The 25,113-nt window shown below is 34.4% G+C and overlaps 1 protein-coding gene across 3 annotated transcripts in view; it reads left to right on the forward strand.

Annotated features, from left to right (window-relative positions):
• LOC150095210 (stromal membrane-associated protein 1) overlaps positions 1–25,113 on the forward strand; it is a 166,750-nt gene that overhangs the window by 42,613 nt on the left and 99,024 nt on the right. For 2 of the 3 annotated variants that reach the window (XM_090410136.1, XM_090410138.1), the window contains exons 4-5: positions 5,897–5,984; positions 19,443–19,520. In XM_090410136.1, the coding sequence (XP_090266262.1) occupies positions 5,897–5,984; positions 19,443–19,520 (166 nt within the window). The remainder of the gene's footprint in view (positions 1–5,896; positions 5,985–19,442; positions 19,521–25,113) is intronic. The other variant, XM_090410137.1, reaches the window with a different exon arrangement.

The following is a 25,113-nucleotide window of genomic DNA, read 5'->3' on the forward strand; positions in this document are numbered from 1 at the left end:
GCTTTCTGAACTATGCAGTGCAGCCACTGTACGACGTTTATACCTCCATACTTGAGCATTTCTGGTTCGAATATCATCTACTTCTGCTGCCTTTTCAAATTTCAAGCTTTTGATGGCTTTTTCTACTTCAAGTATGCATATGTATTCCCGACTGCATGTCTGGTTAATTTTTTTACCACTGTGCAGTCATCACTGCTTGTTTCATTTAGCAGGTTTTCAAAGTAATTACTCCATACTTCAAGGATATCTTTTTCTCCTGGTTTCATGTAACCTTTAACATCTCTAATTCCTTTTACAGCACTCTTTCCTCCATGTCTGAGCTTCTTCAACAACTTCCATAATATCTTGCTACCTTCTTGATATTTATTTTCTACGTCTTTGCCAAAGTCCTCCCATGGCATTTGTTTAGCCAGTTCTACACAGTGTTTAGCTTTCTCACATTTGTGTCTCTGTATTCTCTAAGAGCACAAGCTGACTTATTTGGCAGGAACTTTTGATATTTTTCTATCCTTGCACACAACCTCACCACATGCCTTTCTGGCTGAATCAGTTAGCGTTTTCTTCAGGGCTTGCCACTGAATCTACAAAGTTTGGTTCTGCTCTCAAACCCTTTCATTTTTTCTTAAATAATATTTGTGTATTTTAGTCTGCAGCTCACATCTAAGAGCTGCTCAACTTTTATTGTCTTTAAAACTTTCTTACATGTTCTTCTTTTCAATATGAAATACAATTTTATCCTGCTTAAGACTAAATAGTGATTACTTCCGATTTCAAATCCTCTGTATACTCTGGTGTCCTGCAGCAGTGGGAAAACATCACTATCGACAATAACATAGTCAATGAGACTTTTCTTATTCCTTGCCTCTTCCCTGATTGTGAATTTGTGCACATTTTTATGTTGGAACATGGTGTTAGTAATAACCACTCCATGTCCTGAGCAGATATGCAACAGGTATTTGCCATTATTATTAGCTTTGCTCTTTTCTCCAAATTTTCCCAAAATATTTTTGATTGTCTGTGTGTCACTGTCAGTTGCTTTCTCTAAAGCCTCAAAAAATTCCTCCACTTCTACCTTAGTAGAACCTTCTGTGGGATCATAGGCACAAATAAGTCTCATTGTCCAGTTCCCCATTCTCATATTTACCCACATCACTTTTCTTGAAACTGTCTGCCATTCAAGAAGATCGCCTCATATTTAGTGTTGAATACAATGTCTACTCCTTCTTTTCATTGGTTGTCATTGCCTGAATATAACATTTTGTATTTATTGCTCAGAAAGATCTCACCAGTTTTTGTTTCAGTCACTCCTATTATGTCGAACTGGTACTTATTCAATTCCTCAATGAGCTCCATTTCTTTGCCATTCAGACTTATTTTGATAGTACCGATCTTTAATTCTGGTGATGTTGAGTTTGGGGTGTGTTTTCAGATTTGTCCAGTAGCTGACATTTCGCTGTTCGCGCTGGTTCTTGCGAAAACAACGGGAGGCCTTGTTTAACCGGGCAACGCCCCAGCAGGCATGGAATTCTGTCATGTTGTACCATCATTTGAAATTTTGGTTTAAGCCAATAAGAATACAATTTGGTCAGCTAAATCCCAAATTGCCAGCTCATCCTCATTCATTCAGTATCCAGGTAGATGCCTAACTGGGTGCATCACAAGAAGGTGAAGATTGGACATTAGGTCAGAAACCCTATTTGGTTCTCCACATTCCTTTGTAGGCTATGTGGAGGTCTCCATTCAGTTATATAGCTTACACATCATCATCATCAAATTCCTGCCATGTACCCTGAAGGGGTGTACAGGATATGATAGTACTACATGAAAAAAATTACATCATTACTAACTTCCTATCTACAATTTTCCTCCAAATCAGTCTATTACTTGTCAAGACTCCAACATTATCAGATCTTATATTTCTATCATCTAAGGCACTTTGTACCGTATCAATCCACCTATATCTTGGTCTTCCTCTGGGTCGTTTTCCTGCCAACCTGGCAGAGAACACTTATTTTGCTAATCTTTCTTTGCCCATTCTGTTTAAGTGACCATATCACCTGAGATTAGCTCTGCTAAAGCATTACTGGATGTTGACAATGTCAAGTTCTTTACTAATATCCTCATTTTTAATATGATACTGCCATTGATGCCATCTGCTCATGCCTATAATCTTTCTCCAGACTCTCATATCTGCAGTCTCTAGTCTTTGGTCAAGTGTTTTACTTCTTACCCAGCTCTCAGATCCATAAGTTAAAACTGGTTTGAACACTGTCTTGTATACAGATAATTTAGTGTTCTGACTAATTTCTCTCTTATTCCATATGAATTTATTCAATTGACTTCCTACCATACCAGCTTTGCTGATATTGTTGTCTCCTTACACATTAGTACAATAATACTAAAAAACAATATTTTCACTTTCTCGTGAGACTGAAGAATTTCTTTCTAGTGGTGAGTTTCTGTGTTACCAAATACTTGCTTTCTGATTTTTGGTTTGATTCTGTCATAAATCTAATCTAAAATTATTTGAAAATGTTTATGGACGGAAAAAAAAAAAAAAGTTCACGGAGATAAAGCAGAACTCATCTTATATATCTACAGCTCAACTTTAATCTATTGCAACAATCTGTGAATCCTTTCCGATGACACATTTAAACTGACAGAGCAATTTCTATAACAATTCTGTTTCTTCAACAATCAATTATCTTTTATGTTATTTAGATCTGTGATGGTTGAATGATCTCCCTTCAGCATTGTTCAACAAGCATTTCCACCACCTTTAAAATGTTTGTTACCTACCTAATGGTGCTCTGTTCACTGTATCTGTGAGGTTATCAGCAATCTGTAGCATCTGAAATGTCTCTTCAACACTTTATTTTATAATAATGACAAATATCTTCAACAGATATTTGTCATTATTATTAGCTTTGCTCTTTTCTCCAAATTTTCCCAAAATATTTTTGTATGTCTCACAGTCATTTCCTACTCTGCTATTTAGATCCCCAACAAGGACGAACTTTTCCTTTTTCATTGTTTCAGTTGCTTTTTCTAAAGCCTCAAAAAAATTCCTCCACTTCTACCTTATTAGAGCCTTCTGTGTGACCATAGGCACAAATAAGTCTCATTGTCCAGTTCCCCATTCTCATATTTGCTCACATTACTCTACTTGAGACTGACTGCCATTCAAGAAGATTAGCCTCATATTTTGTGTTGAATACTATCGCTACTCCTTCTATTCCTTGGTTGTCATTGCCTGAATATAACATTTTGTATTTCTTGCTCAGAAAGATCTCACTGTTTTTTGTCATTTTTGTTTCAGTCACCCCTATTATGTCGATCTGGTACTTATCTAATTCCTCAGCTAGCTCCATTTCTTTGCCATTCTGGCTTCTTATGTTGATATTACCGATCTTTAACTCTGATGTTGAGTTGGGGTGTGTTTTCAGATTTGTTCCAGTAGCTGACTTTTCGCTGTGGTTCCCTGGCAAAAACAACGGGGGGCCTTGTTTAACCGGACGATGCCCCAGCAGGCATTAAATTTTGTCATGTTGTACCATCATTTTTTATTTTGGTTTAACCAATAAGAATACAATTTGTTCGGCTAAATCCAAAATTGCCAGCCCATGCTGGTTCATTCAGTATCCATGTAGATACTCAACACGGTGCACCACGAGAAGGTAAGGATTGGACATTATGTCAGAAGCCCTGGTTGGTTCTCCGCATTCCTTTAAAGGCTATGTTGAGATTTGCTCTCAGCTTTAACCCTTAAGCACCCCTATAAATATATATTAATTACTGTTAATTAAATATATATAAATTACTATTGTATTTTAAATAAATTTTGTTGACCTAATTGATGACTAGTGTATCTGCATTCAAACCGACAGGCTGCAAATTAAAATTCTGCCATGAATAGCTATTTTTGTGTCATTATATGGGAGATGAATTGCATTGTGAGCCCACCACCTTGTTTACTGGAGACCTGAAATGTCTTGAAATAGTTCCATTTTTAGTCTCCAAACCAGGATTTCCAGACTATTGTAAAAATTTATTTTAAAAAAAATACAGAGTAAAATAAATTCATTTTCTCTTTGTATTATTTACTCTTTGCATTTTACACAGGAATTCATTCCTTCATCCATTCGCAGTTGAAGTATTATAGATTTTGATAGGTGGGGAGACAAAGAGAAGTGAGGATCAAGGATATACTGCATCATTTATTCAACAATTGAACTAAGAAACTATTTTTGTTTTATCTGCTATATATGTTACCGCTAAAGCTCGAAAGTCGTTAATGTGCACATTACCTAGCTAATGTGCAGATTAACTGATTCGCTCCGTTAACGTGCGGAATCAAGAGTTTTCCGCATTTTACCTAGGTAATGTGCACATTAACGGCTTCCGTATCGTTAAAGTTCAAAAGTTTGTTTCTCTCATTTCCTTTCCCTATTCCTTCCCCCCTCTCCCTCCACTTTTAGTTTGGTTTCGCCAGTGTCATATGTTTTGCAAATTCATTTCCTTAATTGTAATAATATTTTAAACCGTTTTGATTCTTTGTATTATAGTTTTTTAATTGATTGATGATTGATTCTATCAACTAATTTGTTGATTGTTTGATTGTATTAACTTGATTCTTTAGATATTGAAAAATAAATAAATAACATTATGTGAATTTAAGCATACAGAAACATTGCTGTTGTTCCAGCAAAGATCTTATTTTCACTTTAATGAGTGCTTAGTAGGTAATGTGCAAATTATCTAGGTAATTTGAGAAAAGAAACAATTTTCCGCACGTTAACGGATCACCCTAGTTAATCTGCACAATACCTAGATAATCTGCAGAATAACTGATTTCTGCACTTTAGCGGTAACATATAATTTTGTTTTGTCCAATTGTGCATGAAATTTAGTCTGATTACACCAAAATTGAGATGAATCAACATCCTAATTATCAGTTTTTTCAATTTTATCCATCCAATATAGAATTTCTAGTCTGTTTAGCAATAAAAATTATTTTAATGGACTCGTACACATTTTTTTTAATTCCAGCCAAAGTTGCCATTTGTATAATTTTGAAATGTTTTGCAAACTTGGTGTATGGAAATAGTTCGTTGATAGCTTGACAATTTTTGTAAGGCTCTATATTTTAAGAAACTTTTCTGACAAAGCTAACATAACTTTCTCACAGAGAACAGACATAATTATCATAATTGGTACTTTTATATTTTAGTAAAAACACATCTAACAATCACTTATTGGCAATTTTTTTCTTGTATATATGACTGGAAGAAATTATTTAGTAAATAACAGGAATTCATTGGTAAGTGTACAAATTTTCACTTATTAGAAATCATCAGCTCTGCAGTGAAATGATTTCCCTGCATCAGTGGATTTCCTAAATCAAAGAATAGGCATACAGCACCTCATCTTTGTTCTTCTTCACTGTTTTAGTCATGCATAATCTAGTAAATAAACCTAGATGACCATGACTAGAAGTGTCATATTTAAAGTTTAGAGTATTGTACTCTTCTGCTAGTTTGCTCATTGTGCATAAAGAAAATCTTGCTGTCTCTTAATAATAGCCAAATCCCTTGTCTGAAAAAATGCCAAATGAAGTTCTCATAGTATATATTTCTCTTATATTGTTTTATTATGGAATTGTTCTATGTGCACAATTTGAATTGATGTGCTATATGAATTTCAAAAGATGGTATAATTGATAACAAAATTATGGATGATTTCATAAAATAACATTTATTATTATATGAATTAAAATGCTTCAAATTAATATTTTAAGAGTAAAATCATAAAACAAAATTAATTCAATTTTTCAAAGAAATAAAACAATTATTTCATATCTTGCATGCATAAATTTTTCTTAACTGAAAGGAAAAAGCTCTTTAGAAGCCTTCATTAGAGCAAAATATGAACAAAAGAAATACATCGCCAAGGAATGGGTACCGCCACCAGCACCTAAGCCAGCTGTATGTATTTTTTCTTGTATATTTAGTAGTAATTTGTAATAAAAACCTCAATTTTTCTTCTTTCTGGTTTTAATTGTTTGATTAAAAAACTAGAACTTCAACAAAGTTGTTTTGTGAGATGTTATCTTAATGACTACAGGTGTCCAGCTTTTAAATAATGATGAAAAAAAATGTTTCCAACATTATACGGCACATGCATGCAGCATTAGGTAGGGTGGGATTCATTCCGTTTGATTCGTGACACCATTTCAGCTATTAGCTGAGCTGAAATATTACACCTGTTTTCATCATCATCAAATTCCTGTCTTGTACCCTCAAGGGGTGTATGGGATATGATAGTACTATATGAAAAATTTACATCATTACCAACTTCCCATCCACAATTTTCTCCAAATCAGTCTGTTACTTGTCATTATCCAACATTATCAGATCCTATATTTCTATCCTCTAAGGAACTTTTCACTGTATCAATCCACCTATATCTTGTTATTCCTCTGGGTCTTGTTTATGCCAACCTGGCAGAGAACACTTGTTTTACTAATCTATCCTTTCCCATTCTGTTTAAGTGTAGATCCTACTGTTATAAATGAGATTTGATCTCTATTACCACTTGTTATAAAGAGGGGGATTATTTATTAATTTATTTATTATCAATCCTCATTTGTTATGAGATTTTCTCTATAACAATTATTTCTATTTCCGAGTGTTTTTATTTAGGTGCACAAGGGTTCAATCTGATTGGTGCAATGACTTTTAACTGTTTCTTTCAGAATCCGAAAAATCACTGATCCAAGACCAAATATACGCATTTAATAAAACAAAAACAACATATACACTTCAATTTAAATTACACAACTAACTACATAACTACAATAACTAATTAACTGGATCCAAGGCCTTTTAAGATAAACTTACACTTTAGAGATCATCCATTCTTTGACTCATTCTATTACTGGTTTGTTTAACATATACTTAATCACATCTACTAGACTAAACACCTTGTTTACACGATAACAAAATGTTCATAGTCAGTTTCTTTGTTAAAGCCTTTTTCTGAAAATATAAGATTCTCTTCTTTTTCCATAGAATTCTTTCTCATCATCCTTATGTAGCACACATTATTCCTCCTGACTCTGAAATAAGATATTCTGAATTCACCGAAGTATAAGTACTCTTATCCCATACTGTTAAATTTTGTATTAGCAAAAAAGGGTTTCTTCTTCTGCTTTATCTAAGTTGCTAAATTCAGTCTCCTTTTCCAGTAGAAATAACAGATCCGGCGTCCTTAAAACAGATGAAATTTTCAATCACATTTCCTCAAACATTCCTATAGAACATCAATCGCAATATTTTCTTTTATTTACCAGTACTTATTTACAGTCTTAACTCCTCCACTTTAAAGGCTCACAATTCTAAGATTCCTTTTTTATAATCTTCTATTAATATGCCCCAACTGTCACATAAAAACTTAATTTCCTAAGAACAAAATTTTACTGGCATGCGTTCTTAAACTTCCATTAGCTCTGTTGTTTTTCCTCCATTACTTCGATACCGAATGTTCTTTTGTTGTTTCCGTTACCTCGATACTGAATGCTCTGTCAGCTGTCAATCACCCATCAAACTCCTTGGTGAGCATGCCCACTCCATGAAAGTGGCAAGCAAGAAGTTATGTATAATGGCTGATGTGTTGTCTCTGTTAACGTTAAGAGAATGTCTTTACAAAACACAGCACTTAATAATTTTAAACCACAATAAGATTTTTGAAAGTAACACAACTATCCAAATCCAGTAAGTACATAAATTTTTTTTTTTTGACAAAAAAGCATCTATAATGTGCACGTTGCAAGTGCCAACAATACATATTATGAAACTGAAACTAATAATGTAAACAATTTGCAAAAATATTCAGTCGCCTTGTTTATACAAGGTGTCTTGAAAATTTGTCTAGAAAATTTTAAATTGACTATTTTTACATCAGTTTCATCTTTCTCTGAAATTTTTTTTTATTTTTATTTTCTAAATATTTATCTTACATCTAACAAACTTTAATGCTTAGTCCTAAATCTTAAATAATAACGTGATTCATGCTGATCATTATTTGCAATCTCAGAATCACTAATTTCAGAATCGATGTATCTGAAGTTACAGGTAATTCAGAATTTACATCTTCCAATTCATTATACAGTAGTATCTCGCTAATCCGAACCTCTTTAGTCCGAACCCTCCAGTAATCCGAACTGCAGTTTGAAAGGGAAAAAAAAAGTTTTATTTATTATGTATTATTATTTTGTGTGCTATTATTTTTATTTAATAATTATTATTTTAACTATTATTATTTATTTTATTGTTATTACAATACAGTATATTTTTTTTTTCATACCGTCAATTGTATGGTTACACTGTAGGCCTATTTTGATTTATTGTGTGTTCACGTTTGCTTTTTTATACTGTACAGGACATACTGTATTGTCGGCATGAATCACCGCTGTCGAGTGTCATGGAAGAAACTGTGCCCTTCTAGAATTTACGAAGATAACTAGAGTGATCCACAAAAAGTAGATATTCAAAACGGGCATAATTTGGTTAAAAATATAAATCCAAATGTTGAAATTTCACAAACAGATTGTACGGAATAGATTACAGGCAGGATCGAAAGCGAAATCAAATTAGATGCTTAAATTATAAATATGATGCTACAGAATGAATTAGCAGACAATCACGAATAAGAACTCTAAGAAAAAAAAAAAGTAAAACACGAAGAAGCAGTTGACAGTTTTAATATGTGTATAGAATGGGCAGAGCAGAATGATACGCCATTCCACAAAATTTTATTGCTAATGCAGCTTCGAGAAGAAGCATTCGAAGAAAGTTTAGCTTCCAAGAAGCAAAAGAAAATCGGTGACTTTTTTAAAAAGAAATAAAAAAAAAAAAAAAAAAAAAAAACTCAGTTGGTCTTAATTTCCTGCTTAGTAGTTCAGCATGTAACCTTTTCTGAATGGAACATTCATAAACTTAATCCCTTCACAAGTGAATATCACATGATCACTGTCACCAGCCAGCGACAGAATAGTTATATCTTTAACTGAAACACTCTTTGACCTTGAGTTCCTTCTGTTACATGCTGGTTGAGGAAGTTGTCTCACAACAGCTCAATAAATTCAGTTTCATTCTTCTCATGAGATTTTACTGCTACCAGTCGATATTTAGATAGCTAAAGTCTCCCATTATGATTACAATTTTTGCTCCCATTGTCTCTATTTGGTGATGCATTTCTTCATCACTAGCAACCGATCCACCTGGTCTGTAACAACACCCCATTATGTAATTGATCTTGTTAGATTCGACCTTGCACCAGATGGCTTCAAATTCGCTGCCACATGAAATACTGTTACTAGTACTACAATCATAGGTCTCAATGCTAACTGAATTCAAGTCGTTCGATATCATTAGCAGCATTTCCCCTCCTCTCCTATTCTGTCTATCCTTCCTAAAAATACTGTAACCTTTGCACTCAGTACCAGTTAGTATGTCTGATTCTGATAGCCGGTTCTCACTAATGTCTATAATCTGAGGTCCCAACATATTCACCAAGATAATATGTTGATTTTTAATTTAAATTCCTTAAATAAATGTTATATGGTGGTATAAACGTTTTTACGTTGGCTGCATTGCATAATTCAGAAGACCTGATCAGAGAGTCAAATTCCAGATGATTCAAAAAGGGAAATAGAACTGAATGCAACGATTACATAGGTATTCCTGCAGATCATTCAGAAAAATCGTGGAAGGGAAGTTTGGTGAAGAACAAGCTGGATTCAGACCTAAATAAGGTTGTCAGGATTAGATTTTCACTTTAAGAGAAATAGTTGAGAAATCTTGGGAATATAACAAGGATTTCTTTTTAAGTTTTGTTGATCTGGAAAAGGCATATGACAAGGGGCCAAGAAGAATGCTCTTTAAATCGCTACAGGTATGGTATAAATGGGACATTATAGCAAGCAATACATGGTATTTTTTGATATAATGTATTTAAGCTGTAAGTCAGCATTGAGAATTGAAGGAGGAATGAGAAGATAGATGGGTTGTAAAATCATGTGTGTAACAAGGATAATCATTATATCCATTGTTATTCATTATCTATGTGGATCACATTATGAAGGAAAGTGGTATTAAATCTGATATCAAAATTGGCAATGTTAATCTTAGCTCTTTACTTCATGCAAGTTATGTTATACTTCTGAATAAATCCAGTACATATCTGCAAGATTCCCTGAGTAAACTGAATAACTGTTGTAATAAATTTGGTGTGAAAATCAGCAATAAAAAGACAATGAAAATAGGTAGAAACATTTAAAACATGAATTGTATTCAGAATGGTGAACCTATAGAACAAGTAAAACATTTCAGGTATTTAGGCACAATTTTTAGTGAAGATGGTAAATTAAATATGGGAGTAGACAACAGAATTAGTAAATCTGGTATGGTAGGAAGACAGCTGAATAAATTTATATGAAGAAGAAAGAAATTAATCAAAACACTAAATTAGCTATGTACAAGACAGTGTTCAATCAATTAACTTATGGCTCTGAGAGCTGGGTGAGAAATAAAACACTTGATCAAAGACTGGACACCTCTGACATAAAAGTTCAGAGAAAGAACAGTGGAGTGTACAGATGGCATCAGTGGCAGTATCACATTTAAAACGAGGATATTAGGAAAGAACTTGTCATTGTTAGCATTCAGAAATGTGTCAGTAGAGATCATCTCAGGTGGTATGGTAACTTAAACAGAATGCGAGAGTGAAAGCTGAGCAAAAAAAACTTGTTCTTTGTCGGATTGGTAATAAAAAAAAAAAAAAAAAAAACCTGAGGAAGACTAAGATGCAGATGGATTGATACAGTAAAAAGTGCCTTAAAAGACAGATATTTGAAAATATTGGTATCTTGTCAGATAACATATTTATTTGGAGGAAAATTGTTTATCAGAAGTTAATAATGATATAACTTTTCATGTAATACTATCATAATTATTCTGTACACCCCTGTGTATAGAATAATTATGAATTTGATGATGAAAGCGGTATAGGATGAATATGTGAAGCATTTCAGAAGAGCCTCTATTTACTAAGGAAGTTAACAATGAGCCTGCTTCTTAAATTAAACCTATGTATTTATAAACTTCAGATGATCTAAAAGTTAAGTTGCTGAGATCATGATTCTGAAGTTACAGAAACTTTTTTGTTCTTTTGACTATAGCTCCAATTCTCTTGTAGAGAGGAAGCAACAATCTTTATGATAATCAGTATGAACATGATTCACCAAAGACTAGTGCATGATCTACTTGTGTGTGTATGGGGGGGGGTATACCTGAAGGAACCAGAAATTTGAGCCACCGCATCATTTCATCTATCATGTTCAGATTTCCTGGTCATTAATGAAAGGGATACTCATTCCCTGATGCTGAATCTCGGACACCCCCCTCCCCAAGGCCTTTATAGACCTTTTTTTTTCAAAGGTCTATAAAGGACACTATTGGGAAAAGGTGTGAAATATACATAAGAGGCTTATCAGCTGCAGAGAGAGAGAAATGCTGGGTCGCAATACTTGATACAAACCTAATACTGAGTGTGATCTATCTTGCATAATTGTGCTCACATTGAATTCTGAGTGCATGAGAAACTTGGTGAAGCCCTTTTGGAAATGTATTTATTTCTCCATTGCATGCAGTGGTTGAAAAAAATATACTGCTTTTTAATTTATTCTTTTAAAAAACCATTATTTGCATTGGCATTAAATGGAAACAAATTCAGTATCCCACATTATTAAGCTGAGTTTCTTTAAAAATTATTTTTCTTGAACCACAGTGGTGGTTTTAAATTACACTCTAAGGAAAGTGTAATTCATACATTTGCACTATGAAGTCATATGGTGTATAATTTAGAAGCTGTTGCAGATTTGATTAATCAAATCAGTTTCATTCTGATTATGGATATAGATTTTGGGCAGTGTGTCAGTTGATGTCTCCCAAATCAGTTGAGAAGAGTGCGTGATAAGAATCTGTTATCAGAAGTAATTTTGAGGTTTTGGAGTCATTATTGCACAATTGATTGTAAAAGTGCTGACTTGGATACATAAGGCTGATTAGAATCAAAATGTAGATAGGTGTCAGTGTTATTTTTGTTGTGTGGAAAATTTTGATTCTTTTCAATTTTGAAGATGAAACTCAGTCTGGTGTGAAAATTATTGAATTTGGAAAACAGTTGACAGTATCAACTGTTAATCTTCTGGAAGATATTGCTGACATTCCTGATATAATAGACACTGTACTATGACATAGGATAAGAACTCTTCAAAATGGGTCATGTATAGTTTTTACAAAAAGCCCATTGGTATGTGGCGGGGAGGGGGGGTATTAGTAGCTTCTTCTCTACACGTCTCATATGCGTACTACTAACCTTTGCCTTTTCAGCTTAAATACACAATAAATACTTTTATTCTACAGACTATGTGCTTCAGAATGCAATTTTACCATCCTTTACACTGTTTTAAACAAATGCAGACAGCCCTAAAAATCACTGATACAGTTATTAACCAGAATGTCACCCTTAAAGAACAAAAACTACTACAATATACCTAAAAAAAAAAAAAAAAAAAAAAAAAAAAAAAAAAAAAAAAAAAAAAATGCCTGTTAGGTATATTGTAGTATTTATCTGTACATAGTTGGTTAATTAGCATTCTGAGGCATGAGTCTGTAGAATAAAAGTATTTATTGTGTATTTAAGCTGAAAAAGCCAAGGTTAATAGTATGTATACGAGACTTGTAGACAGGAAGTTACTAATACCCCCCCCCCCCCATATGAAACATTGTTTTTGATTAATTCAGAGAGAGAGAGAGTTAATTCAAGGTTACACAATTGTTAGGTTTTATAAAATATTTTGGTTTCGTCATTTATATAAATGTTAAGTTTTGCTACCTGAATATTTATAGCCACATCATGAATTTCAGGATAAGATGCTATGAACATTGTACACAAATTTTTAAAAGAATCCTAAATAATAAACTATAGAAAGTTTGTCTCACATTATAAATGCTATTAATATGGATGATGTTATTGACCTGTCCATATTTTATAGCCATAGATAAAAATGCTTGTATAGCTCTGTAGAAGTGGTTATTGCAGCCCGAAGTCAGTTCAAATTTAGTTGCTGACCAGAAGAACTTTTCTAACTCTTTCTTGAACTGGTTACTGAGTTAGTTGGTCTCTGGTGTGGACTATTTCAGACAATAATATACTGTATTAAAGACCATGGTGTGGGCCTAGCCAGCCATATCTTCATTGGATGCCAGTTATAATTAGTCATTGTCCTGGGGCAGTTATCTCGGGTAGGATACTGGTCAAGATTAAACTTTCTCCTCAGTCTATAAAAGTTAGATAGGGCTTAAAAGGCTTCTCCTATTCCCTATAGGATAATAAAAGGAATTAGTAAATATAGAAAGAAACTAAGTTTCAAAATTTATCAGACAACGTATGAGAGAGCTGCCTTGGTGTACACTACTTAAAAGACAAACCTTGCCCAGGAGTCAATATGTTTACCTTTCATTAGTTCTTAAATTAAGTTTCACTGGCCTAATAGCCATTTCAAACTGTTAGTTCTCATCAGAGACCAGGCAGAAACTTAAAGAGCAAAACTTAATACTATGGCAGTCTTATATCAAAAAATTACATTCAACATAAGCAAACTCTGAGTAGGTGCATAATCAATTACTAAAGTATAGAAGCGAAAGAGTTCAGTTTGACATAAGTAAGAAATTAAAATTGGGGATATTATGAATCCATCCATATTCTATAGAAAGAACCTTAAGTTTAAAAATTTACCAGAGAGCTTATGAGAATATAGCCTTTAGCATTAGAGTTGCCCTGGTTTGCACTAAAACTCAAGCTTAGTCAGACTCGTCTTTTTATTTTGTCTCTTGAACAGAGGGTTTTGCTCACTTTGAACTGTTTATTAGTCTGTTTTGAATTATTGGTTCACTAATGAGAATCAACAGTTGTCAGATTAGTGAAACCTAATTTAAGCACTAATAAAAAGTGAGCACCTGAGCATAGCTTGTCTTTTAAGTAGTGCAAGCTAAGGCAATCCAGATACCCTTCGTTCTCATGAAAGAAAGCTTATTTCTCATAAGCTGTCTGCTAAATTTCAAAATTTAAGTTCCTATATTTCGCTATAAAAATGATAGATCCTCAAACACACCCTAACTCAACATCCCCACAGTTAAAGATCAGTACTATCAACATAAGAAGTCTGAGTGGCAAAGAAATGACGCTAGCTGAGGAATTAGATAAGTACCAGATTGACATAATAGGGGTGACTGAAACAAAAAAGACAAACTGGTGAGATCTTTCTGAGCAATAAATTCTTGAATGGCAGGCAGTCTCAAGTAGAGTGATGTGGGCAAATATCAGAATGAGGAAGTGGACAATGAGACTTATTTGTGCCTATGGTCCCACAGAAGGTTCTACTAAGGTAGAAGTGGGGAAATTTTTTGATGCTTTAGAGAAAGCAACTGACACAATGAAAAAGGAAAAGTTGGTCCTTGTTGGGGATCTAAATGGCAGAGTACGAAATGATTGTCAGACATTCAAAAATATTTTGGGAAAATTTGGAGAAAAGAGCAAAGCTAATAATAATGGCAAATAGCTGTTGGATTTCTGCTCAGGACATGGACTGGTTATTACTAACACCATGTTCCAACATAAAAGTGTGCAAACATTCATATGGAGAGAAGAGGCAAGGAATAAGAAAAGTCTCATTGACTATGTTATTGTTGATAGTGATGTTTTCTCCCTGGTGCAGGACACTAGAGTGTACAGAGGATTTGAAATTGGAAGTGATCACTATTTAGTCTTGAGCAGGATAAAATTGAATTTCTTATTGAAAAGAATAACATGTAAGAAAGTTTTAAAGACAATAAAAGTTGAGCAGCTCTCAGATGTGAACTGTAGACTAAAATACACGAAGATTATTGAAGAAAAAAATAAGAGTTTGAGAACAGGAACCAAACCTTGGAGATTCATTGATAAGTCTTGAAGAAAACCCTAATTGATTCAGCCAGAGAGGCGTGTGGTGAGGTTATCTGCAAGGATAGAAAAATCAAAACTCCATGGTGGACACAGGAAGTTAAAGAGGTGGTGAATGAAAAGAAGAAAGCATATCAAAAGTTCCTGGAAAATAAGTCAGCTGCTGCCCTTACAAAATATAGAGACAGTATAAGAAAGCTAAACACTGTAAAATTAGCTAAACAAAAGTCATGGGAGGACTTTGGTAAGAACATAGAAAATTAATATCAAGAAGGTGGCAATATATTCTGGAGGTTGTTGAAGAAGCTGAGAAATGGAGGAAAGAGTGTTGTAAAAGGAGGTTTCATGTCCCCATTATCAATCTGATAAAGGGGACATGAAAACTGGAGAAAAAGATATCCCTGAGGTATGGAGTAATTACTTCGAAAAATTTCTAAATGAAACATGTAGTGATAGCATAGTGGTAAAAAAAACACTCAACAGGCATACAGTCAGGAACACATATCCATACTTGAAGTAGAAAAGGCCATCAAAGGCTGAAATGTGGAAAGGCAGCAGGAATAGATGATATTTGACCTGAAATGCTGAACATATGGAGGTTTAAAAGTCTTACAGTGGCTGCACTGCATAGTTCATAAGGCCTGAACAGAGGGATGAATTCCCGATGATTGGAGTAGATTTCTCATAGTACCCATATATAAAAAGGGAAATAAAACTGAGTGTGAGAATTACAGAGGTATTTTCCTACTGAGTGTTCCTGGTAAGATTTATGCAAGTATACTTGAGAAATGATGAGAAGAATTGTGGAAAAAAAGCTTGAAGAACAAGCTGGATTCAGGCCAAATCGTTGAGAAATCATGGGAATATAACAAAGATCTGTATTTAAGTTTTGTAGATCTGGAAAGGGCATATGACAAGGTACCAAGAGATGAGTTGTTCAATACGCTACAGTTATATGGTGTCAATGGAGCATTATATCAAGCAATACTTTGTCTTTATTTGAGTTGTAAATCAGCAGTTAGAATTGAAGGAAGTACAGGAAGGTGGTTTAATGTTAAATCTGGTGTGAGACAAGGATGTACATCATCCCCTCTGTTATTCATTATCTATATGGATCACATTATGAAGGAAAGTGGTATTAAACCTGATATCAAAATTGGAGATGTTAATGTGAGATCTTTGCTTTATGCGGATGATGTTATACTTCTAAATAAATCCGCTACAAGTCTGCAAGATTTCCTGACTAAATTGAATAGCTGTTGTAATAGATATGGTATGAAGGTCAGCAATAACAAGATAAAGTCAATGAAAATAGCAGAATCACTGAAAATGTCAACTGTGTTGTGAATGGAGAACCTGTGGAACAAGTGAAACATTTGATCTACTTAGGCACGATTTTTAGTGAAGATGGTAAATTAAATATGGAAATAATCAACAGAATCAACAAAGCTGATATGGTAGGAAGTCAATTGAATAAATTCATATAGAATAAGAGAGAAATTAGTCAGAACACTAAATTAGCTGTATACAAGACAGTGTTCAAACCAGTTTTAACTTATGGATCTGAGAGCTTGGTCAGATGTAAAACACTTGCCCAAATACTAGAGACTGCAGATATGAGAGTCCTGAGAAAGATTAGGGGCACGAACAGATGGCATCAATGGCAATATCGTATTAAAAACAAGGATATTAGCAAAGAACTTGACGTTGTCAGCATCTAGGAATGTGTTAGCAGAGCTAATCTTAGGTGGTATGGTCACTTAAACAGAATGGGTGAGGAAAGATTAGCAAAACAAGTGTTCTCTGCAAGGTTGGCAGGAAAACGACCCAGAGTAAGACCAAGATATAGGTGGATTGAGATGGTACAAAGTGCCTTAGACGATAAAAATATAAGATCTGATATGATATTATTGGAGTCTTGACGAGTAACAGACTGATTTGGAGGAAAATTGTAGATAGGAAGTTAGTAATGATGTAAATTTTTCATGTAGTACTATCATATCTTGTACACCCCTTGAGGGTACATGACAGGAATTTGATGATGATGAAATATGGATAGATCCATAATATCCTCTATTTTGATATTATATTAATTGAAGTCCCTCAGCTCCCATGCATTGTCTTCTGTTATGTTTTATAACATTAAGTGCCTTAATTTCTATGTAAATATATAATTTCACTCAGTTCCATAAAATCACTTACTAAAAAATTGTATTCTAGATATAATATGATCATACAGAAACATGTTTCAGTCTTTGGTGGGGTTTGCAGGTGTGATATGTACAGTTAAACTTGAACCTTTTTGTCTTTTCGTAGCATCATCTTTCTGGTGTTAATTTTCCCTTATTTCATCATCTCATTGTTTGACTATTGTAAGTCTTTCCTCAGGTACAATAGATTTTGTGGATACTTGAGTATTTTTAGAATCTTTTGAAGACTTCATGGTGTTTTGGGATGGTGTTGACTTTTAAGTAATGTAGCATTTAATTCTAAAGTATTAAAAAAAAATGAGCGAAGAATGGAGATTTTAGGCAGTGTTGAAAGAAACTATTACTCATGTTTTGCTCAGTATATCATCAGCTTCATTCAGGAAGAAGGCAGTGGAATTGGCTATAACATTTAAATTATGAACACAAGAACAAGTCATACTCAATCGCAGCTCTACAAGTAGGAGTTAACAATATTAGAGTTCCAGAACAATTAATACCCATCACTTCCCAAAAACTTTGAGATAGGCACACAATCTGTTCGATTAAGGCCAGGACGGTGGTGTAGGGCTTCACGTGATTCAAGAAATAGATTATCAGATTTGAACCTACTGTAATGCAGCGTCTTAATTTAGTTCCAATGAACTATGTGTCTAGTGTTCATGGCATTAGAAGTAAGGCCAGAACCTTGTGATTCCAGAAACCTTATATAATCTTCATGTTTTTGTTGTAGATCTGCCAATCTGCTACAGTTCTAATTGTAGCAGATTGGCTAGTCTGCCCAAAGTAGCAAACATGACAAGAACAGGATACTTGATAAACTTATTTATGTGTAAGGGGGTTCTCTCAATCCTCCACTGTCCCTTAGGACAGGTTGAGCCCTCCTGGTGAGGGATTAAGTATGTATTTTATGACAGTAGATCCGTGTGTGTTCATAGTTCAGTTTGCCTGTTCTGAGGTGCAAAAAGCCAGAGTTTCCAGGTGAAAAAACTCTACCTCCATATGAGACCAGCTAACTCACATCGTGGACAGGAATCAAACCCAGGTCTTTCTGACCAAAGGACTTTGTCTCTATACTGACAGCTACTACAGAGGCTTTATTTGATAAACACTAAGCAAGGATAGAAGTGATAATATAGTTTTGATAGGTGGTAAGAAAGAAGAAAATTTCTGGGCTCGTTTGAAGATGGTATACAGATTATATCTGTTCAAAAGTGCCTTTGAAGTATGTATGCAGATCTTTTTAACACCCGATTGTAGTATTGGAGAGGAATGATAATATCAATTATTTTCTGTATCAAGATTTCAGGTATCCATTAAGTAATAGAATTGTCTTTTATTTTATTTAATGCTTCTAACAGTAGAGACTCAGAACAAATTTTGCATGCTCAGTGTACAAGCTTTTGGTAATACCTATTTTTTTGTGAAAGATGATAATTTGAAGATGCATGAATATATTTACTGTGAAGGATAGCTTCCTGTAAACTGAAAATTCAGAATTGCGAGCAGAGTTACTACAATGTATCAGAGTATCCAAAAAGGGAAGGCTGTTGTTATGTTCATGCTCAATAGTGAACTGAATGTGAATGTAAATAGTTAATTTCATCCAGAAATTGAAGTGGTTCAGTTTCAGAGTGAGACCAGATTGCAAAGATATCATCCACAACATAGCCAAATAAGAGATGAGGAAAAATGGTGTTAGAAATTCAATCCTTTAAATGCTCCACAAAGTAATCAGCTTAAGCAGGTGATATAGGACTGCTCATTTAGCTGATTACTTTATGGAGCATTTAGAGGATCGGTTTTCTAACATTATTTTGAGAATCTTTATGATTAAGTTAAGGGGGTAATAAATCCCTCGTTATTTTAAAGCAGCATACGAAACTCGGAGATCGAAATCACCGAGTTTCGTATCCTGTTTTAAAATAACGACGGATTTATTACCCCCTTAACTTAATTTACGCCGCCGGGAAAAAATAGCCTCTTGGCTCTTTATCGTAATCTTTATGATTCTTATAATTTCCTTTATTTTCCCCCCTCCTGTTTTTAGATGAATAAAATGAGGGTTCTACTTCCATTGGATTTTGACTTAATTTTCAAGAAGTATTGAAATGAATTGTCTTGATACTTGCTTCAAAATATTTGTGGTACTTTTTTTTTTTTTTTTTTTAGTTTGACATAGATGAGGAACGTAAAAAGGACAAGAGACGATCAAGAAATAAACTTGGAGGGGGATCTGTTGAAATTCCAGTGAGTTAATGAATTTACTTTCTCCTAATCTGCTTAAAATAAGTGTTGTTTCATGTATCTCCATGTGAATATTTCTCTTTCTTAATTTGTAGTGTGTGTATCAGGAGGTGGGAGGATATGAAAATGTGAGAGTATAGTACGCCCACAGATTCGAGACCCTTCTACACTTCTGCACATCTCAACAGGAGGAGAATCCATTCCGATAATAGGGTAATCAGTCTGTATTGTGGGATGAGTTGTTTATTATTACACGTCGGAAAATTAACTTCTCTTTTATGATCATTGTAGTTAACTATGTTGGAAAATTTTACCTATAAAGCACATGATTTTGCATGTTGGCGACCAATTCGTACGTCCTTCATTTCTTCTCTCCTTCAGCATGAATCAACTATTCTTGACAAGACGCCAAGCAGAGATCAACAAACTGTGGGTGAACTATACCTGAACTTATTCACATGAAGATGTATTTCATGCTATACTATTGTGAGCATAAGACACGGCACATCCTAAAGTGAACATGTTAAGCATCTGTGCTGAACTACCATAATGCATGGGTGTCCCAAATTTTTTCCGATTTTTAACATTTTTATTTTAACCTTTCATAAAATTACAAATTAAACACTATTCAGCCAAATTTAAGGCCTTCACTGATTTGATCCTGTGCATTGCCACCAAGCCAAAGTGGAGGCTATAGGCACCCATATGTTGAATAGGTACTGTCTCTGCAGCAAGCGAGCCACCAGTTTCACTTTTTTCTCTTCTCATCCATGATAGCTGTATTATAGTCTTGTGGAAGGGATACTCACTTTCTGTTGAGTAGTGCCCACAGATGATTTGAACTCACGGCCAAAGTAGCTAAGGCTGTGCGGTTAATATGACCAAGTTTTTTTCATTAGGTTATATTATAAATTAAAGATGCCAAATTTTGTCTTTGAAGTATGTGAATTCCCTTTTTCCAAAAGGAAAAATCCCTATCACCTCCATGTGAGACTGTCTCACTCACATTTAGTTTGAAAAAAACTACACATAGGTTCTTTGCACCCTAGACAGCCCAGGTCATTTTTCCAAAATGACATAATTGATAGTGCCAGAGCTGTGGAATGCAGCAATACTGATTTCATGCCCTTCTGAAACAAGCGGAAAATATCTGACCTTTGAAATTTCACTGCACACACACACACACACAACATACTTTATGTTTGAAATGACCCGTTATCAGTACTGTATGTGCTGCTTCATCCTGGTTAATCCATTGGTTATTTTGTCTTGACATTGTTTGAAATAGGGCCATCAGGTATCTGTTTGATTGCATGCAGCTCTCTCAAGGCACTCCTATGATTCTAATCTTGTTTTGGTAGTGTTAGTTCATGAAGAACATTTAAAAAGTTTCTGTTGATTTTTCCAAGCTGGGAAAAGATTATTTGGCAGTTTTCCATGAATTAAATAGAAAAATGTTTGGCTTATCTGTAAACATGTTGAAAGTTTTTTCACTTGGTTATATTATAAATTAAAGATGCCAAGAATTTATATTCTTGGTTTCATCATTTATCCAAGTGTAAGCAAACTAAGTTTGCATGTGAAGCAATTTCATGCACAAACTTTGTTTGCTTACACTTCGATAAAGGATGAAACCAAGAATATAATTTCTTGGCATCTTTAATTTCTCTGTAAACAGCTTTGAATTTTGTTATTTGTTTGTAAATTAAAATAAATGAATGCTAAAGAGTTCTGATCATTTTGTTGGAAATGGTTTCATTTTTTTGAAAATATTTTCATTTCTGCAAACAGATACTTTGTGTCAATTACAAGAGTTTAACATGCATCTGTTTTATATATTTTAAAATACTTTAAAAAGTTTTTACTAGTGCTAGCAACCCTGTTCTAGGGACCCCCTTTATACACAGTAGTGAGCTGAGCTGGTAGGCAACACTGGTTTGTCTTCTGATTTGTAATAAAAGATTACTCCTTCTCTTCTAAGTGCTAAGCATTGAAATGTGACTGGATTTCTGTAAAGACTGTCATTAGCAATATAATTAACAATTGTACAACTTAAGTGAGCTGGCATATGCTAGTCAAAACTAATAGGCCACTGTATTAACAATTACTTCAGTGCTTACTGCACTTAAATAGTTTTAAACATTATTTAACTAACTTAAAGCTTAAAGACTATATTTATTAAACTTAAATTGCTTACTCCTATCTTTTAGAGACTTAGTTTAGTATTCTAGAGTCCTACATGACTTAGCAATTAAAATATAAATGACACTTTCGCTTTCACTACAGTTGTTTACATCCAAGTATTGCAACACATGAAATTTGCAATATCACTTTTTTTTTATCTCAACAGTTGAGATATTATTAAATATCTCAACTTTGACATATTGAGAAAAGAACTGGATTGATATAGTAGACTACTGGTGTGATGTATTGATAATGTGTTAGTCTAGAGAAAAATGTTGGAAATTTTTTTTCACTTGGTTAGACTATAAATTATATATTTAATTTAATCCTTTATCCAGGTGTAAGCAAACAAAGTTTGTGCGTGAAGTATCTTCAGGACTGGGGTAACTCATGGCAAAGGTGGACTAAGTTCTCGTCACTTTTCTTAGTATCCCATAATGCAAAGCAGATCTCCTTGCAGACATGTATAACTTAGTCCACCTTTGCCACGAGTTGTCCCAGTCCTGAAGATACTTCAGGCACAAACTTTGTTTGCTTACACTTGGATAATGGATTAAACGAAATATATAATTCATAGTCTAGCCAAGGGAAAAAACTTCCAACATCCTCTAATCCAGAGTAATTTAATAATAAGGTGTGACACCTTTTTGGCAACTGGCAAGAGCCAAAAGGCTTCATTTCAGCTATGCAAAATTATATAAATCAAGCGGATATTAAATCCAGCATTATTTCAAAGCCGAATACAGAAACTATAAAATGTATATAAAAATATCTCTTTTCAAATTTCATATGAAATTTGACAAGAGAGCTTATGGGAATACACTTGCCGGCATTTACAAAGTTGCTCTAGCCGGATCTTATAGACCATATATTTGTCTCCTATTGGTCCATTTTGATAAGGTTTCACTGGCCTGACAGCTGCTTCGAACTGATTGCCAGAGAGTGTCTTCCTGTAAGCTCTCTGATCAAATTTCATATGAAACTTTTATTTTTATAGTTTCTGTATTTGGAATAATGCTGGATTTAATATCTGCTTGATTTATATACTTTTGCATTGTCAAAATGAAGGCTTTGGCTCTTTATTTTAGTAAATACTTTACGCACTGACTGAGAGTTCGCTTATGAAAAATGCACCTCTCCGACACTTCGAGTTCCCTAGTACCGATCGAGAGGTTTTGCTTTCTTAAGGTTTCTACCTGCTCTCTGAGAAGAACCAATTAGCCAAAAACCTAACAACCAAACAGCTGTTAGGCCAGTGAAACCTTATCAAAATGGACCAATAGCAGGCAAATATGTGGATGCTTGGGCAAAGTGATCATGTCTCCTATAAGGTCCAGCTAGGACAACTTGTAAATGCTGGCGAGTGTATTCCCATAAGCTCTCTTGTCAAATTTATACAGAACTTTTATAGTTTCTATATTCGGCTTTGAAATAATGCTTGATTTAATATCCACTTGATTTATATGGAGTTAATTTACTTATTTTATTTCCTGTCTTAGAGTTCAGACTTTAATGTTTCATAGTTTAGAGCTGCATAGTTCCTACAAAGGTGGCCTTAATTGACATGAGACTTTACATGATTAGTTATTCACACACAATGTTGAAGTTTATTTTAATTTTGTGACAATTCAGTGTTTTAAGCTCTGAGATGTAATTAAATTCTAACAACTAGTAGAGACGTGTTAGATATTGAATGGAGAACTTCTTGACAAGTTATTCAGGATCTAACATGTAAGCTTTACAAAATAACAAAGAAATTTGCATAATACCTGCTTACCAGCAGAAGGCGAGAAACACCTAAGTTGTATGTGAAAGTGTATATCAGTATGTGTAATGTATTGGAATTATTTATTGTCAAACGGAAAGCTAAAATCAACAAATGTCAGATTAGCAATTCATGTAAAGGAATAATGGCTTAATTTATGTATTATTAAGCTATCATAAAATTGTAAGTTGCCAGGTAAGAAATGACTAATAGGATCAACGGTCACATCTAAGCCACAAGTGCCTGTCGTAACGCCGAAGGCTGACGTAAGTGCCTTTCCTCGAAAACAACACCTAAGGGCGATGTAAGTTATGGATCATGCGAAAAAACAGTACAGAAAAAGAGGGTGCTGAGAAAGAATATTTAACGCAATATGCACCCATGTGTATTATAACACAATAGGAAATTGTGTTATAATACACAATTTCCTATATCATTAATGAACCTTACATTTTTCCACATTAAATTGACATCCATTCTCCTTAGCCCAGACCTCCAATCTATCCAAATCATCTTGCAAAATTTTGACATCATCTGCATTCATTATTGCCCTACCCAACTTTGCATCATCTGCAAACAAATGAACTGTTCCTCTCAGATCCTTTCCTATATCATTAATGAACAAATTAAACAGCAGTGGTCCAAGAACAGACACCCTGTGACTAGTGGCACACCACTAGTCACAGGCAGTCTTGTGGACTCTACTCCTGAGTAAACCACTCTCTGATATCTCTCTGTCAACCACCCTCCTATCCATCTCACCAACCCTATGTCCATCCCCATATGCTGCAATTTACTGATTAGAATTCCATGTGGTATCCTGTCAAAGGCTTTAGCAAGGTCCAGTAGAATCACTGTAAACCCATTACCCTTATCCAGTTCAGCCGTCACTGTGTTATAATACGTGAGCAAGTTACTGAGGCATGACCTACCTTTCACAAAACCATGCTGTCCCTGATACAGTATCCCATTTTCATCTATCCAATCTTGTATTTTCCTCTTGACTATTTTCTCCAAGACCTTGATAATGATTCCTGTTATGCTGATTGGCCGGTAATTTCAACAGCAGCCTTGGAACCACCTTTATGCAACGGAACTATTTTCCCCTCTTTCCACCCCCTTGGAACTGACCCAGACCCAAGGCTCAAATTAAACAAAATGGTCAAGGGCACTGACAATTCTTTAGCCGCTTCACGTATGACACGAGCTGGTATACCATCCAATCCCACAGATGTATTGACATTGAGGTTCTGTAATAGACTAGTTACCTCTATTTCATTCATCACAATTCCAGTATAAGCTGTTGGTTCTTCCATTTCTGCAATATCACCACCTGGATGATATACTGCATGCAAGGATATATTTTAAAAGCTTTTGAATTAACACTGCTGATTAATTTATTAAAGTTCATAGTACTGTAGGCATCTGCACATTGTTTTATTGTTGGCAGGCACATGAAGGAGAAAATTGCAATGTGCATTTATAAGGGTGTGCTGAAAAGCAGTGATAATCACCATGAAGGAATTGAGGTAGAACCATGTAATTTACACAGTATTCTACATATTCCCCACAAAGTATTATAAACGTCTCCACGCTGCTGCATCATTTGCAATCATCTGAGAAAAAAAAAAGAGTGGTTCCCTTGTT

This window comes from Typopeltis vanoorti, chromosome 20, assembly GCF_054136105.1.
Source record: "Typopeltis vanoorti isolate ZY-2024b chromosome 20, IOZ_Tvanoo_1.0, whole genome shotgun sequence".
NCBI lineage: Eukaryota > Metazoa > Arthropoda > Arachnida > Uropygi > Thelyphonidae > Typopeltis > Typopeltis vanoorti.